The sequence below is a fragment of the Notothenia rossii genome, assembly GCF_949606895.1.
Source record: "Notothenia rossii genome assembly, chromosome: 8".
NCBI lineage: Eukaryota > Metazoa > Chordata > Actinopteri > Perciformes > Nototheniidae > Notothenia > Notothenia rossii.
In genome coordinates this window covers 23362555-23379790 of record NC_136906.1, presented here as the reverse complement: position 1 = coordinate 23379790, position 17236 = coordinate 23362555, and the positions used below count along the sequence as shown (strand labels likewise).

The window sequence follows — 17236 nt, the reverse complement described above, 5'->3', positions numbered from 1 at the left end:
GCAGCAATTTCTCACAGTATTGGGAATAAATACTTAACTGAAATATACAGCATTTAGAAACTGCAGCCTGTTATCCTACAATGTTCCTACCTATACCCTTTTAATATTTTAATCGTTTAACCCTTTTAGAATTGTGACGTTTTTATTACTATTATCTTTGTTGTACCTAAATGTTCACTTTTATTTTATAGGGTTTCATATTGTTGCATCGATTAACTTAGTCTTGTGTCTTATTTTTCCGAGAGGAATCATCATTTATTTTATGTATTTTTATTATCATTATTATTACCTCCTTTGAAAGTATAACACAAAATATAATGTTACATTTTGTTGCTATGCTGCATGTATCTGTAAAGGTCTAATCTGAGGGGAATTTCTTGTTGTTTATTTTTAACTTGTGATGTGTGCCATTTTGTAAAGCACTTTGAGCTGCACGTGCTGTATGAAAATTGCTATATAAATAAAGCTTATTACTAAAAGTAATCCACTACACCTGTCCTGTGTGAAACTAGTCTTTGTTATGTAACTTCTGTAGTTATTTTACACAAAACACAATATTTTCCTGAACCTAACCCAATACTTTTTCATAACAAGTTAAGTATTATAAGATCTGTGACAATAGGTTTCGCATACAGTAGGGACTTGTATTTTAAGGGTCGATGGTGTTCACATCATCATAATGTGAAGTGACCATTGCCATGTTTTAAACAGTACCAATAATGAATGGAAATAAATATGAATCTGTATGAAGATAAATTATCTCTCCTATTTTAAGTTACACTTGTTAAAGGTGATGTAGCCTATACTGTACTAACCATGCATTTTGGAAAAATATCACAATGTTTTAAACAAAAAAGTTAGTTTATTTTTGAAGTATACAATTTGACCATCACCGTTAAGTGGGGTAGGTAATTTTGGAGAAACCAGCTCGAGTGCGCAAGAATTTGAAAATACACAGCCGGAAAAAACCTGCCACTTCCTTACAGAGCCCCTCCTCCAACACACGAACGCACACATGACCAATTAGGGCACGAGATAAGTTTGTGCACAGATGGAAGGCTGACAGGCAGGTAGGCCATCCAGTTATTTTAGCCGAGCCGGCTAAAATGATTGGTCGTGCTTTTTACAGTACTACGGCTTCCAGAGATGAACATTTTTTATGGATTTTTTGTCAAAGCTTAAGATATTCATTGCTATCGGGATGTTAAGAGCATTCCATGGAATATAACAAAAAGTGTATCTCAAGCGACTTACCTACCCCACCTTTAAGCAACTGAATTTAATGAAATAGCCTGTTAGCTTGTTTGCTAATTCGACAGGAAATTAGCTTTTAATGTTAACTTCCTTAGCATTCAGTCTGTCACAAAACTGCCGCAACAAATGTATTGTTTAACATAATACAGGAGGCAAAATCTAGACCGAAAAACCAAATAAATTATAGTAAGGGTTCTACAAACATATTTGAGTGTTCATCATCATGCATGGTCACTTTTAGATGAACCTTCAATGTATTAACAGGTAAAGGCTTCTATTCTGGATACAGGAAACTGAGCCTACTAGAAGTCATTAAGCCCTGTGTTGTTTCTGACTGGGGTCATCATTTATGAAGCTTCTCTCAAGTACGACTGACAGATTATCTGGATTAACATCAAGGAAAACACGGAAGAGATATGAATGCATGCGCTCAAGCCTTGTTAAAATAATAGATTGCATGTGACTTAAATGTCTCCATACATTTTCATTAGTATGACTACACAGTGCTATGATGAGAGTAATATTTCCAGACAGGCACGAAGTAACCAGAATCTGAACCAAGAGCAGCTCTACAGGATTGTGATCCAGACAGGGTGGATGATGCCGTTTGTGTTCAGCCGGTTCAGCACAGCCTCTGACCTTCTCTCCACACGTGTGCTCCATGGGGCATCACTCTTGTTTGTGATGGTATTGGTCTTACTGGGGCGTGCTGCTCAGCGTGGCTGTGCCTGAGGTGGCTACCTGCTGGGATTTGGACTCTTCCAGATGTGAGGGAGAGACATGAACGTTAGTTAAACTAAAATCAAATCCTTTTTTTCTTTATATTCCTCCAATGGTCCAGCACTGAAAGATGAGAGCACTGTTGTTTCTTTGCATGTCTCGCCGGATTTGCGTGATGCTGGGGAATTCAAATTCAGACCCAGCTAAGTTGATGAATGCATATGTTTGCATGGAGTGGTTATAAATAGGGCATGGCACATGACTGTTATGAAAATAATGTTTGAAATGGGGAAGGGGAAGATACAAGCCATATTTCCTGTATAAAATACAATCCAGCACTGATTATAAACCCATTTGGGTATCTAGGATTTTGTAGTTAAAATGGGACATGTGTAGCGGAAGGCACATTTTCCTTTCAGATGTCCAAAAACGTGAGCCTATATAGGACAACCTCTTTTGTGTTATCTTAAAAAAAACCTGCGTTAATGTTTAAAAATGGCTATGTGGTGAGAAAAAGAGTTATAATGTACAAAACATGTGTGTGATCAGAATTAATCATACAAATCTAAATGTCTAGGAGTAAAAATAATGTTTTAACCCACAAGGAAAACATATCCATCCCCTGACACATTGTTTAGCAGAAATAAGGATTGCAAACTTATATTACAAATATTACAGTTATAACTGTAAGATGATTGATTTCCAGAGGGATTGTTAAATGTCTCATGGCTGTGATGAAGACAGAAATGAATTGAATGATTTATTGAAATGGGAGCGCTGTTCGAAACAATACACTGAGAGACGGAGTTCAGCGAAAGAGCATGCAGTGAATGGATGCAGCAAGCATGACAAAAGGTGTGTGTAATGATGTCGTTCTCAATTACTAACCCTTTTCACCCTCGGGTGTCATGGACGAGATTTCACCCTGAACAAAAAGACTCAAGTGGGCTACATCAATCAAAGCGATGCATCACAGCACTGAACTGAGATTACTGCAGCTGCTTACTGCGCCATCAATATACTGTATGTTTGTCCATTTTTTTATTCAATAACATTTGTATTTTCTACAGTATAAAGTGCATGGCTGTACTTTCAATACTTTCAAACTACTGCAATGCACTGCGGGAGAGAGCGCGCATTATTGTTTGTGACAATCTTTATTACAAGAAAGTCTTGTGTGCCAGAGCCTGCTGCTGCAGAGCCAGGCCGACGCTAGATTTAAAAGCTTTCATCCCGCGATGCTGAATCAAACTTTGCATGCATGCCATCCTCAATCTGCGCCCCTTCAAACAATCTAAGAGTGGGTAATTAGTCACACATTGCTGTCATCTCTTTTGGAGTAGGACACACTGAACACACGAGGCCAAAGTCAGGATTAACGCATATGGACAAAGTGTCCCACAAAAAGGAAGGACAATTATGACAGCTTAAATTTCACAGCAAGTCCCCATGGTCGTCATCTCGTGTCTCAGACTTTTTCTCAACGCTTTTGTTGCTGCTGCTGCTTTGCGACAACCAAGCCACCTGTCAATTACTGTAAAAACACCTGCAGGAAAATGACAGAATATCCAGTACACACACTGCTAAAAAAAAGTCATTCTGTTTTAACCAGGATGCATGAGGATGTGAATTCATGACAACCCTCTGAAGAAAAGAGATCAAGATCTGTGCTTCCAGTGCCACAGAGTCAGAAGAGTCAAGTAGCCCCCTGTAGACAAGCCATATGGCCTAGGAAGAGTTTCATGGGTGGCAAAAAGCACCATGCCAGTCCCTCTGCTGATTTCTCATTATCGAGGAATAAATAGAACAAGATTACAAAACAGTGGCCCTGTTGTGTCATACTCATTCTGACTTCGGTGTGAGACAGATGGTACAAACTAAATGGCAAGATTTGAATAGTTGGGAAACTGGGCAGCAGCACTAAACACAACAAACAAACTGTGATGAAGAGAGAATTCAATTCTTGTCCATTTCTCCACATTTTGTGAATAACACCATCATTTTCTTTCCTTGACACCTGCTTTGTCTTGCATTACCAGGTGCCACTTTTAACAGACATCCCAATGACTGCACTAGTTCCTGCATTATTATTGTCTGTGCAAGACGAGTGTATGGCAGTGGCGTGGGAGGCTGTAGGGGAGTCACAGGGAACAGCCGGTGCCAGGTCTCCTTCTGACGGGCAGGCGAGGCAGACAAGCAGAGGATGCAAAAAGCTAAGGCAGATAGGCGACCTGTAAATATAGCACAGCAGCTCAGAAGCTTCGGTTTCCATTAAATAGCCATGTATTTCGCAACTCCTGGCTTTATTGCACCGTTGCTTCGGGAGTGGGAGCCCAGGAGGCTCTTCAACATTATTAGCAGCTCGCAGTACATAATCCCGCAGCAGATTCTCGTCTATCTTCAGACCAGACTGAGATATATAGAGAGAGATGAGGAGAGAGCACAGGGGGTTTGTTGGAGAGCAGATGAGGAGGGAGGGTCGGTGGCGGTTGCCAGTCTTTCTGAGTTCAAGTCATTGACGCAAAAGGACAGAAAGGGAGGCAGACATCCATTTGAAAAGCCGTCTTTCTCTACATGGTGTCAAGCTACTTCAATAACAGACACCAGATGGTGGCCTGTCTCCAGAGGTCCCATGTGTCTCACTCAGTCATGAGGCCAGACACTGAGCCAGTGCCCTCCTCTGCCATTCCTTTAGAAGGGGATGAAGCCCCCTCGTTCGGTCTCCCCCATGCCTCGGCCTGGTTCGACTCCTCATGCTGCCGGACACTCAGGTGCTGTTTACTACCAGAAACACTGAGACGGGGTGAAAAGAGGCCAATAGGCAATTTTTCAGAAAATAATAAAAACTCTTGTTCATCAGAGAAAAACGGAGTTTGATAACCAATTGTCCATCTTTATGTAAGAAAAGGAAAACAATGGCTGTAATTCAACATGTTTTGCACTTTGAATCTGGGATTGCCAGACAATGACCAGACAATGACTCATCATTATTTACGCAATATGGGAGACAGAGCAAAACAAATACATAAATATTGGAACATATTGGTCTCTGGATTAAGGAGGTGCTTCATCACAAACAGAAACTCAGAGATTTGAAGGAAGGTATTTTAGCAAGGTGAAATAAGAGCCATCTAGCAAACCACATCAGAATGCATAACATCTTACGAAGCTGGAGTTACAAAGACATTTGCTTTTTCTTTGTTCCATTTATAGTGTGATCAGAAATATCTAAACTTAGTGTGGTTAATGTAACAACAACCCCTGTAACTCTCTCTGTCTCTCTCTGTCTCTCTCTCTCACACAAACTGCGCTCCTGCCACACACACAAACAGACGCTCCTCCGTGACGATGACCGCTTGCGTAAAAAAAAAAACATATTTGAAAAGTGGGGGGGACACAAACAAGATTTAAAAAAGTGGGGGGGACATGTCCCCCCTGTCCCCAGTGGAAATTACGCCCATGCACGGAGGACAAAGCCTCTCTTTTCCTCTCCCTCTTCTGAGAGCCCAGCACAGCTGATCTCAGACTCCCCTCTCCTGCAGGGGGGCGTGGTCAGCTGCAGCTCATTTGCACTAAAGCTACGCCACAGAATCATCCCTTGCAAAAACAGGGCTGGAAAAGAGAAAATAGAGCAAAATGAGGCATGGCTAAAATGCATGATCTGTTTGGTATTTTGAAAAAAAAACTTCACAGACATGTTTTATATAGGTATGGCCCTACAATATATTTCTCAAATATAGCATGATAGGTCCACTTTAAGTTACATTTGTCAAAGGTGATGTAGGTGTAGGTGATGTTCACCATACATTTTATAAAAGTAAATGTTTTAAACAAAAAAGTTAGTCTCTTTGGAATTATTCAATTTGACCATCACTGTTAAGCATGAAATAGTTACCTTGTTTTTTTATTCGACAGGAAGTTAGCTTTTAATGTTAACTTCCTTAGGCATACAGCATTCAGTCTTTCACAAAACTGCCGTATACAGTATGCATATTTTTAAACATATATGAGGCAAAATCTACACCAAAAATAAAAATAAATAAAAAGTAGGGGTTCTTCAAACATAATCGGGATCTGGGTTCCCATAGAAATGAATGGACTCTGGTTGATTTCCATACATCGAGAAATGTGGAAAGGATGTGTAATGCTTTCTGGTGCTGAATTATAGCCTATAAACTTTCACAGAAGTATAACATCATCTCAGTGTAAAACTTGATGGGAGATAGGAAAGGAAAATATCCGATGGCATTTAAAAGTACACAGCGATATGAGTACGTGGCGCGTTCTTTAAATAGATGAGCCATCAGGGTGTCTGCATCCACGATTATACACTGTACACACCAGCTCTTCACAAAGCGTGCCGTTGACATTCTGTGTCAGGAGGTGAAGATACAATCTTAATATCCTTCAGCAAAATGTCTCATTAACATTGTTAACTTATGTGGTAGTCACGACGCGTGGTACCAGTCTGTTAGATAATCACCAGATTTGAAGCAGCAAGGGACAGAGCAAACATGCATCACAACATCCCTCATAGAAACACGGCTTTACTGACGTGTCACATGATCAGACTGGAGTTGCTATGGCACAAAGAGCACCTAATCATCCTGACAGGACTTTCTGTGCACTCTGTGTTTATAGGCCATTGGTAGCACAAATAAACTGTGTCAAAACATCAAATATCCCCACATCCCTGACAGATTGTTCTGCTGCTTTTAGTTTGTCATGTAGAACCTGTAATCTTGCCCCCATGTATGTACTTTTGTTCTCTTTCAGGAAATTGAAGTGAATTTAAGATTGCTGTGAAAGTACTGAAAAAGCAGGGAAATAATTATGGTTCATCTTTTTTTTTTGAAAGCCTTGTTTTAAATTGGTGGTTATCCTAAATGGTTTGCACAGTCATCATCTGTGGGATAAGGAAGAAAAACAAAATAGTTATTTGAAATCTGCACGGATTAATTACACAGCACTGGCTGCTGAATCATTTTGACACTGTCATTTTCTATAACAACTTGGAATCATAGAAGTAGTTTTCATGCACTTTGGATAAACGACACCAGTGGTGCCCCTCAGGGAAAGCACATTAAGCCGCTGTATGTGAAAGTCATTGCCTCACATGTATTTTGCCCTCCAACTCCCCTGTGGCAGAACCCCCAGCTATCTAGCTGCTCTGCTCTTCTGCTAGGCAAGATAACTATCACCAGTCACCACTTAGCATCTGCCCAGTAGCATCTCAGTGGAAATTTCACATCTTTGCCACTTATCCACCTCCTCCTCCTCCCCTCACCATCTTCCAAACATTCTCTACCCGCCCCTCCACTCACCTTTTCGCTGCAGCCACCTCTCTTCTGTGACATTTGCCATTTAGACAAGGTAAAAGGGACAGCCCTTATCCAATCCCTGACCTTTTCCCCTCGCTTGCATCACTGATGCATTCACTGCAAAATAATTTCAGACACTAAAAGCAGATTTCAAGACAACACTGGATATCATATTGTATGTAATTAGTTTTTTTGTGGGGTTTGGGCTCTCTAACAATGATATTTACCTGAGTACCTGTCTGAACACTTTGCCTAACTGCCTCACTTAATGCAGGTAACTCCTGCAGCAGCAGTAAAGGTTAATGAATGCTCATTGAATGCCACATGCCATAAGTCGCTGGGGCATTATGTATTCAGTGTATTCAGTGGTTGGCCTATACAGATGATCTACAGTACATTTTCTGTGCACATAAGAGGTAGATATAACCTCTTGGGATGGTATAAATATCTCATTATGTCTGGACTACATGTGAAGGAGAAGTGCTTAAAGTTTAGGATATTTTCTTTGCGATTAACAACTCTACTGAAAGAGCAGCAAAAGTTATAATCATGCAGACTATTGTTACACAGCAAGAGGTAAAAGGGCTCAAGAATACAGAAGTGTTTGCCATGATGAGGCTTACCTGATATGTCAAGGCAAGAGCCATCCAACAATCACCTTGTCAAAGCTGTGATCTCCTCTCCTCCCCTCCAGCAGCAGCAGCAGGGTGCTGGTGACACATATGGCCAATTATAGGTGGAAGTGGAGAAGATGATGTGAGCTGAAAGCTTGTTCACACGTGGCGGGTGTCCAGACGGCCAGGGGCTGCATGGTGGAGGGCCGTGGGAGAAAAATAAATCATCAATAGCTGATTCCTCCTCTCCTCTCCTTCTTTCCTCTCCTCCTTTCCATTCATCCGCAGGTCTGTAGAAAATCAAAGAATACTCTTTAGCAGGTCAATACTGCCCCTTAACTTCCTTTTATTACTCCACAGCCAGAAATAAGGTTCGAGAGGGAGATGCAATATTCAGTTCATAAATCATGCAGTAAAAAAATGTCAGGGGGTAATTGTGGTTTTCCAACACCCTTTAAAAGGAAAGCAGATTTTATTAGCGGGTTAACGTCGCCAGGCGACCCTCATTCCTTCTCATTATGGGCTCATAGAGGCATCATCAAACGTTAAATGTTACAGTACTTCTCAGCAGGCCCTGGCCTCATTTCTCAAATACACACCTCTGCTGAACATGCAAATACACAAACAAAGTGAGTGGCACTGAACATGATGTACTCTCAGAAGAAAGCTTTGTTTGTTTGTAATACATGACAGGATTGGTCAAAACTCATTGTCTTGGCATTTTTATTTAATTCTCCATAATTTATTTGTTTTGCTAGTTTCCTGAACAAATAAAACGTCTCCTTACGTGCACATACAGTACACAAATAACTGGAATGATTTCCTCATCAAGGTGCTACCACATACCTTTTTACTCCCCACCCCTCCCTAACTTTCTCTTCCCTCTCTCAGTCTCCAATGAATTTCAATTGGCCAATAATTTTCCACCATATCACCTAGTTACAGTGTTTTGTCACATCTTTTAGTGATTCAATGGATCGATTTCTGTTCTCTGTGGGTGATTAATCCCACAGGGTTAGAGAGATTACAGAGAGGGAGCCACAGAGAAGCCCTCTTAATGGATTCACACAGAGAGCCTTCCATTCATGGGGCTAATGAGATTGGATTACAAAACCGGTGCTCCAGAGAGGAGAGGGAAAACTCACAAGAGTAAACTCTAGTCTGATGGGAAATAAATTAGAGGGGTTTTATGATGAGAAACATCTTGGTGCTAATGCAATGAATGACCTCGCATGGTGCGCTGTACCACTGACCCTTCTTGCCTTTTTTCCTGACTGTGACTGAAAAACTGAACACCTGCTCGACCAGTGGGGGGTTCCTACCACAGCGCTTATCATGGGGTGATATTCTCTCAGCAAAGTCTCACATATGATTGATCATAGTCATTATTAGTCAGTGGGACGGGTGAACAGTGTGAGGGACCATTGCAGCGAGCCACTGCTGCTCTACAGTCATGTGAAGCGTCCCACATAGCCCAGCTGTTTAGGGCTGGAGGGGGGCTGCTCATGCTGGGGCGGGGAGGGGGTTTGTATGTTTTAGACAGTGGGTAAGGGGCTCATATCTGTCCTCCACAGCTGGACATGGAAGCAAAACGGGGAAGTCGTGACTTTTACTGTGGACCAGAGGACTGGAACTCTCCCTCTGTGTCACGCCCCACAGCCTCAAACCTCCTCTAGAGCTGGGGCAGAGAGGGAGGGGGGGGGGGCGGGAGGTGAACGGACCAGAGGGAAAGGTGGAGGAAGGAAAGCGTGTCGTTGAGTTTTAAAACACATGTACGACCCCCAGGGGGATCAGAGGCCCCAATCACAGCCGGAGGTCATCCAGGTCACTGGGAGGGACAAAAAGGCGAAGCTGGCTGAATCCGGTTCCTCCAGGTCAATGCACAAGCCATAGCCCCATTTTATCTGCACTGTATAGACTAAATGCCCACAGACTGTGAAAGATTATAGAGCGGAAAGCACATTTTTTAATCTTATCCAGTCTCACAAGGGGATCTATAGGTCTGGTGAAATGGCATGTGTCTTTGTACAGCATATAATAAACACAACTACTAGAAAGCTATCACTCTACACTGAAGAATAAACGGAAGGAAGTTGTGAAATGAAACCAATCAAGTTTATATATTCAATTCTTGAGTGTTGTTGAAGTGAAAGAAGTACACTACAAACACTTAAGTACTGTATTTCCACGAGGCAAGATTGTTTTCTATTTATCAGGGATACAAACACACGTATGGTGAAAAAAGAGAGAACTATTCGAAGCAGAAAAAAAACAGCGTAATATACCATCTGACAAAGGCCTGTGCTATAATGCTTCAATTAACTGGCTATTCTTAATATACTCAGATCAATAGAAGAGAGAGATGTTAAGTTATAAATCAAGGGGTTTTATTATTATTTACAGCAGGGGTGGGGAACCTTTTTCCTTTCAATTTTTACAACATCCTCCGAGGGCCGTACAAATTATTGAACTGCTTAAAAAAAAACTAAAATCACAGCCCATTAATTTGGCCTTTCTTTCATGCTGTGCAAAGAAAAAGCTACCTCTTAATCCAGATATTTTACCATGACTCGCGCATGCACGCACGCACGTGCAGGGTTGTGGCAGAAAGATATGGACACAAGATGTGTGCAAATGTATTAAGTATCCTATCCATGTGAACATGATTTAAGTGGGGGGGACTTTACCTCCTCTAGTGGGGTCCGGGGCATGCTCCCCCAGGAAGATTTTTTTTTTAAATATTGAAGTTAAAAGCATCAATCTGGTGCACTTTGAGAGCAACCTGAAGAGATCTATGGATACATCTCAACACCCATATGAAACAGAACTGTAAGCAGATTCTTCTTTTTGGATATTTTACAAATCACTCCCCTTTTAAACTCTATTCTTGTTATTTTTAACAACTTTTTTGTTACTGTCATATTGTATTTTATACCTGTTTTTCATTTAGACTCTAATGTCTCATTAATAACTATAATGATGTCAAGGTGTGCCTTAACCTCACTGAGCTGAGGTTATTTGAGCCTCTCAGGAGAGAGCTCTCTTCCACCTGGTTGTAGAAAAGCTCTTTAAATTCGTTAGCATAGCTAGCTAACCAGATGCTAATAACAACAGATCGCCACTGTGCTTACAACTAAAGACAGCCACGCAAACACTGCGGTGTGTACGGCTCCTTATGGGTACAGCAATATTTGAAGAGCTGGAGCGGCGTTCCGGTGCTCTCCGTCGGCACTCTAGTCTACACTCCTTTCCGACGAGACATATACCACGTGAAGACACGTTACGCTCGTGTTGTGTTCAAGGAACCTGCCCTTGGCCAGGAAAAACAGGCACTCGCTTGTTTAATTATTTTGCGGTCTAGATTTCTTCTTCTTTTTTGAAGTGAAAAGTTGTCCGTTAGTCGGACTGATGGACGGACGGACGGACGGACGGACGGACGGACGGACGGACGGACGGACGGACGGACCCCCCCCCCCCCACCCCACCCCCAAAACGAAAACTCTTCGGTTCTCCGCGAATTACACAAGTCACCCAAATCAGCGTTAAAAAAGCGGGAGGCGCCGAAAAGCGACTAATTTGCATCACTGATTTATGTACATGAGATATCTAGCAGAGATCACAGGACACATTTATTTGGCGAGACTCTGTGCAGGTTTTGCGTCTGTCATACCACTGTAGTCAAATGAGCAGTGACAGGTTATGTGGGGGCAATGAAGAAGCAAACAGGGCCGCGAGGTAATGTGTCTCATCATCCCAGAGCAAATGGCGCTGACAGGAAACTGTGAACCAACGAAAAGCAAACAGGAAACCGGGTGCCCTAAGCAAGGAGCCACACAATGTCCCCAATCCACCCTGTGTGCTACAGCCGGACCAGGAGACCCCTAACCTCACTCAGGGACACACGTCTACATAATCACACACGCATGTGCACACAGCGTAATTTCAATTAACTTCATTTAATCTGTCTATTGTGAGTAGAGGTCCAAAAACAAACAAAAAAGTACTATAACAGCATTCAATTATTTCACATAGCAGCTAAGCGGCAACTTCAGCCATGTGAAGGAGGTGGTTTCAATTATCTATCTATCCATATGTGTTGGATACAAATACAGCATAAGGTCCATTTTGGGTTTAATGTTATGGTTCAACTTAAGGTAAAACAGATGGTGAAGCTAAATATACATTAACGTCCGGTTACCATCTATTTGACATGTTGCTACTACACAGTATTATTCTGTGCTCTTTGAGATTTCATCTTATAACTTTGACTCTATCAAACTGTGTGTTTAGCCCATGAGAGATAAATGCAACATTTTGGTCTGGTCTGTTTGCTTCACTCTCTCGTGTCACTGGTTCCCAGTCAGCCAAAGACAGAAGGAATCAAAACCACAGTCACAAAACATTGGGTGGTGTTACAGTGACTACACCTAATTCTCATACTGTAAACAGTCAGTTGCAGCAACCTTCACTTACAATAGAAGCTGCACCTTTAAAACCTAAGAATACTCTTTGGGTTATTGTTTTGTTCATACTGTTGATTTATTGCCAGTCCAAAATACTTAGTATCAGTATGAGTAGTAATAGAAGTAGACTTTCAGACAGACTAAGTAAAGACTGTCCTTAAATTGTACTTGTGCTCTCCATTTATTAAATGGACTGTTTTACTTTAAACATTTCCACAGTTTTTTCCCCCGTTTGAATATGACTGCAAAAACACACACACAAAGCAAACATTTGCAGAAAGATAACCAGCAAAGAACTTTCTAAAATCCCTGAGGTGCTTCCTCTTTGAGTATAAGGAAACAAATATACAGAAGCTTTTTATGACTCACATTACTCACAAATCTGTGCGAGCTGCTCAGGCGCTAGCAGGGTGATTTTTTAGGAATTCAGTCCAAGGTTAGTTTTGTGTCACACTCCTTACGTCAGACCGTTGCCGTTATGGAGGCTAATTATGGCGCAGCGCAGGGGGATTTCTGCCTCCAGTGAAAGCTGCTCACGTAGAGGGGTTAGTTGTGCTGCTGACTCTTTCAAAAACGGTCTGTCTGAGTGAAGCACTCATATATACTGTACATTACATATACACACACTCCATACACACAAACCGAGTGCAGCCTATATTCTTTTGCAGTGCAGAAAAGTCTCCAGTTAGAGAGGCGAGAGTTTTCCCTCAGTGCAGAAGCCATTAGTCAGAATGGAGGTGATTTATGGGTTGTCTCCTTGCAGAATTTAAATTAACTGCCATGCTGTATGGAGGGAGGAGGGGGAGGGGCACCATTGCTTTTTGGGTTGCTACCCTTTGGACTCCATATCACGCTGTCTCTCTACCTCTCTCTCAATCTCAGAAGAAACATATTGGAACGTTATTTTGGATCCAGGTGTGTTGTCAGGTGTTCTTCTCACTTACCACAAAAATCAAGCAGAGTCCTGAACCGTAAAAAAAAAACAAGGTCAAGGTCAGCGGTTACTCTGCAGAAGGAGCTGTGTCTTTATGCACCAGCTTTATACTCCTGATACAGCAGCCTCGGGACTGCAGTCACATTTCAAATACATACTGTCCACATCTTTGAATGCAAATACAGCTACACCATGTTGCCCACACTTAATTTTTGAATGATTAATAATAAATGTGTACCCAAATGTGGAGATACAGCATTACTAATCATGGGTTTCTCATTATTTCATGATATGCTCCTTCTGCTCCCAGATCCATATTAATGATTTGTTCATATTAATGATGTTGTGTACTGTACTCTCTCCTCTGTGATGGCTATATGATACATAACTGAGCCAAAAACCGGGCTGAGGTGTGATGTGAGAGTTTAAGGGACAGGAACTCCATCAGACTTCATCAGAAATCCCCTCCATTTTGCACATACATCACTATTCACATTAATACTTTCTTATTGCATAATACCTCATGCTCTGCAGAGGATTCTGTGCAGCCTGCAGTGTGGGGCGGGTAGCTGGCAGGGGTCGGAGATTAGAGGTCAGGGAGCCCATGAGTGCCTCCTAGCAGGAGGGTGGATGTGGGGTGGTGAGGACTGAGGATGACTCCCTATGACATCACTCTGTAAAGCACATTGAGAGTTTTACATTTTATTTTATTGCTCTGAATATTGACTCACACCCATTTCATTTTAATTCCATTATCTTATTATATAAAAGGTCAATATTTACCTCTGCTTTATTTATTTTTCTTTGCTGATGAGAATGTGCTTTACCAGCAACTTTACTGCTTCTACCGTGCCCCCAAAACACACACACACACACACACACACACACACACACACACACACACACACACACACACACACACACACACACACACACACACACACACACACACACACACACACACACACACACACACACACACACACACACACACACACACACACACACACACACACGCACACACACACACACACACACACACACACACACACACACACACACACGCCCTCCTGCAGGCTCACAGTGAAATCTGTAGCGATTTCATCACGCATCCGTTTGCCATATATGGAGCCCTGACCTTTTGTGTACTTGTGCTGTTTTGTTGCTGCAGAGCTTAAAACGGGGATGCAATAATTAACTTATAACTGTGATTTAAATATTTATATCACAACAACACAAAACATATATCATTTTACATAAGTAATAGTAGTTACATGTTAACTGTGAAAGCCCGTAAAAAGAAACGAAGAATTAAAAAAAGACCATAGATATCTGTGAAGTTAAATACTCAAATGAGTAAACAAAATAGGGATACATAATAATAATAAAGAGAGTACTGTAAACTATATAACAAAAGTGATATTTTGGTCCTGAATCAAGGTCAATCTATGAACTAGAAATGATTCTTAGAGGAGAAGTCATATATTGGAATAGCTAGCCTGGTTTCAGTTTACAGTTTTTCTCGATTGCTAACGCACTAAAATTATACATAAAGCACAATTATTTTAACTGACACTCAAAGAGCAAAACATCGGCTCAAATCTCCAAAACTCTAAACACGTTTTCAGCTTTTCACACAATTTGCAAATCAACATGGCACTTTTTGCAAACCACTGCACACGTGTTAGCAGGTTTAAAACACTGATATTCAAAATGCCTCACACATGGACCAATGATCAAGAAACACGTTCCACCTGACCAAACACCTGATAGCATAATTGTTGGCTCATCAATCAGGATGTTAGCACTATGAAAAGACCACAGGTGAGTACTTTCTTACAGCAACAATGGAAGCCAACATGGAAGCAAGAGCAAGAGGAAGAGGAAGAGCTGGGCTGAGAGTGAGAGGAGGAGGAAGAGCACTCTCTAATGAAATGAAATGTTATCAACCATGGTTTGACGATGAGAGAGGCTAGACGGAGGGTTCAGCCTAATCTAAGCCGCTTTACTGTTGCCTCTGTAATCCGGACACTTAGACTTGAAAACAGGTTAGTTACCAGTTTGTAGCTCTGTATAATTCATGATATATCAGTGCTTATATCTGTTGTGTGAAACGTATTTACTTCATTACTGCAATTGAATTGTTGGCATGTTGCATTCTAAAAACTGTACACAAATCCTGCACAATGTACTGTGGTAAACTTTCTTTTATGCAACACAGACACTGACCAACAACTTTATCTTTGTTGTTTATCTGAAGGACTGAGAAAAGAAGAGGTGCAGGTGGAAGGCTAAGGATTTCCAATGAGGCAGAGGAAGCAGCAGTTACTAACTGGGTTTTGGCAAACAATGCATCACACTTACAGAGATCTGAAGCATAGTAACTATGTGCTGAGATGCATGTTGCACAATGTTATTTTTGAATAAAATGTGATTTTTTTTCAACAACTAATTTGTATTTCTTCATTTACTGTATTTCTGTAAACTCAAGCAATCTTTCTCTGCAGAACCCTCTATGTACAGAGCATAGCCCATAACGGATGAAAGTGCTTTAGATTATGCTCAGCAGTGTGTAGTTGGGCGGTCAAACAATCCAGTATTATGAATGAAGTGTGTTATATTTAGTGCAAAAGTTTGCATTTGGTAAGTGTTTATGTAGTTTTGAGTGCAGTTCTTCATTTAGCAGGAGAAATGAGGAGTTTTGCACTTTGGGTTTGTGGTTTTTTGAATTGTGTTCTGAGAAACTGAGCAATTAAAAAAAAATGTGTGTTAGCAATCGAGAAAAACTGTAAAGGATAGAATGTATAAAAGATGTGTACGTTACTGTGATATCATCCATTAGTTGTGGTTTTGAAACTTCAAGTTTAAGTAATAGCCACATAGAATACACACAAGAGGGTGAAGTTGTGTACAACAGAATACTAAACAAAAACATGTTTAGTCCACCAAAATGTTACGACTACTTTCATTAACTGATAACACACTGGGTGAGGGTTAGAGTGCGCTTCACAATGGAAACCTTCAGAGAGAAATAAAATAACTGTATTTCTCAAAAACATTTCACGATTCCTTTAATCTTACTGAGATCATGTTAATGAGAACATAGTTTTAACTACCACAGTTTTACTTCACAAATGCACTGTTTTCTTTACATATCTTTCTAAACACAAGATATCATTCCATATTTTACGTGATAATTCCAGAGGATAACAGAGATGTTAACACCTCTCCTGAAACACTTCATATCCTCCCTTCATCTCACCTTAGGTTTGGCTGTGTTTTCCACAAGGACATCATATTCCTCAGTGGTCTCTCTGCTGCAGCCCTGCCACGCTGGGAGTGAGAGCAGACCACAGAGAGCCTGCTGGACTCAGCTGAGGTTTTGACAGGCTCTGGTCTTCACTGCCAGGATGAAAGAACCCTCCACGAGTCTTCCCCTGGGCCAGACAAGGAGGAGAGCAAACAGAGAAAAGTAACATGTCAAATACACAAGTCAAACATAAGAATATGTACATTAAACAGATTTAAATAGTTATACAGTGACGTGTCTTAGTAATTCTTTAGCAGGTTGTTGATTCCTACCTTATGTGAGGGATCATTAACTCATAAATGAACTCTGATGAGTGCCAAAATCCCTTCCATACGAAAAGATAACATATTGGAGATAAATAAAGTTTCATTATGTTCAGTGGTTGAAAGTAAGTAAGTACATTTACTCAAGTATTGTAATTGAGTGAATTTAAAAAAAAAATCTATTGCTACCCTTACCTTGGACTTCTACACCACTACACATTGGAAACCTATATTGTACTTTTCACCCCACTACATTTATGTGAAAGCTTCAGTTATTTTACACTTTCAGATTTTTAGCTTACACAAAATAAACAAAAAAATGAACATGGATATATCATTAAGGTTAATATATCAATC

The 17236-nt window shown here is 40.9% G+C and overlaps 1 protein-coding gene across 3 annotated transcripts in view; it reads right to left on the bottom strand.

The window, feature by feature from the left end:
• LOC307015161 (uncharacterized protein) overlaps positions 1-17236 on the bottom strand; it is a 77269-nt gene that overhangs the window by 40021 nt on the left and 20012 nt on the right. For all 3 annotated transcript variants that reach the window (XM_079643601.1, XM_079643602.1, XM_079643603.1), the window contains exons 5-7: positions 16569-16743; positions 13827-13980; positions 7954-8199 (exon numbers count right to left, since the gene is read on the bottom strand). In XM_079643601.1, the coding sequence (XP_079499727.1) occupies positions 7954-8199; positions 13827-13912 (332 nt within the window). In that variant the 5' untranslated portion in view covers positions 13913-13980; positions 16569-16743. The remainder of the gene's footprint in view (positions 1-7953; positions 8200-13826; positions 13981-16568; positions 16744-17236) is intronic.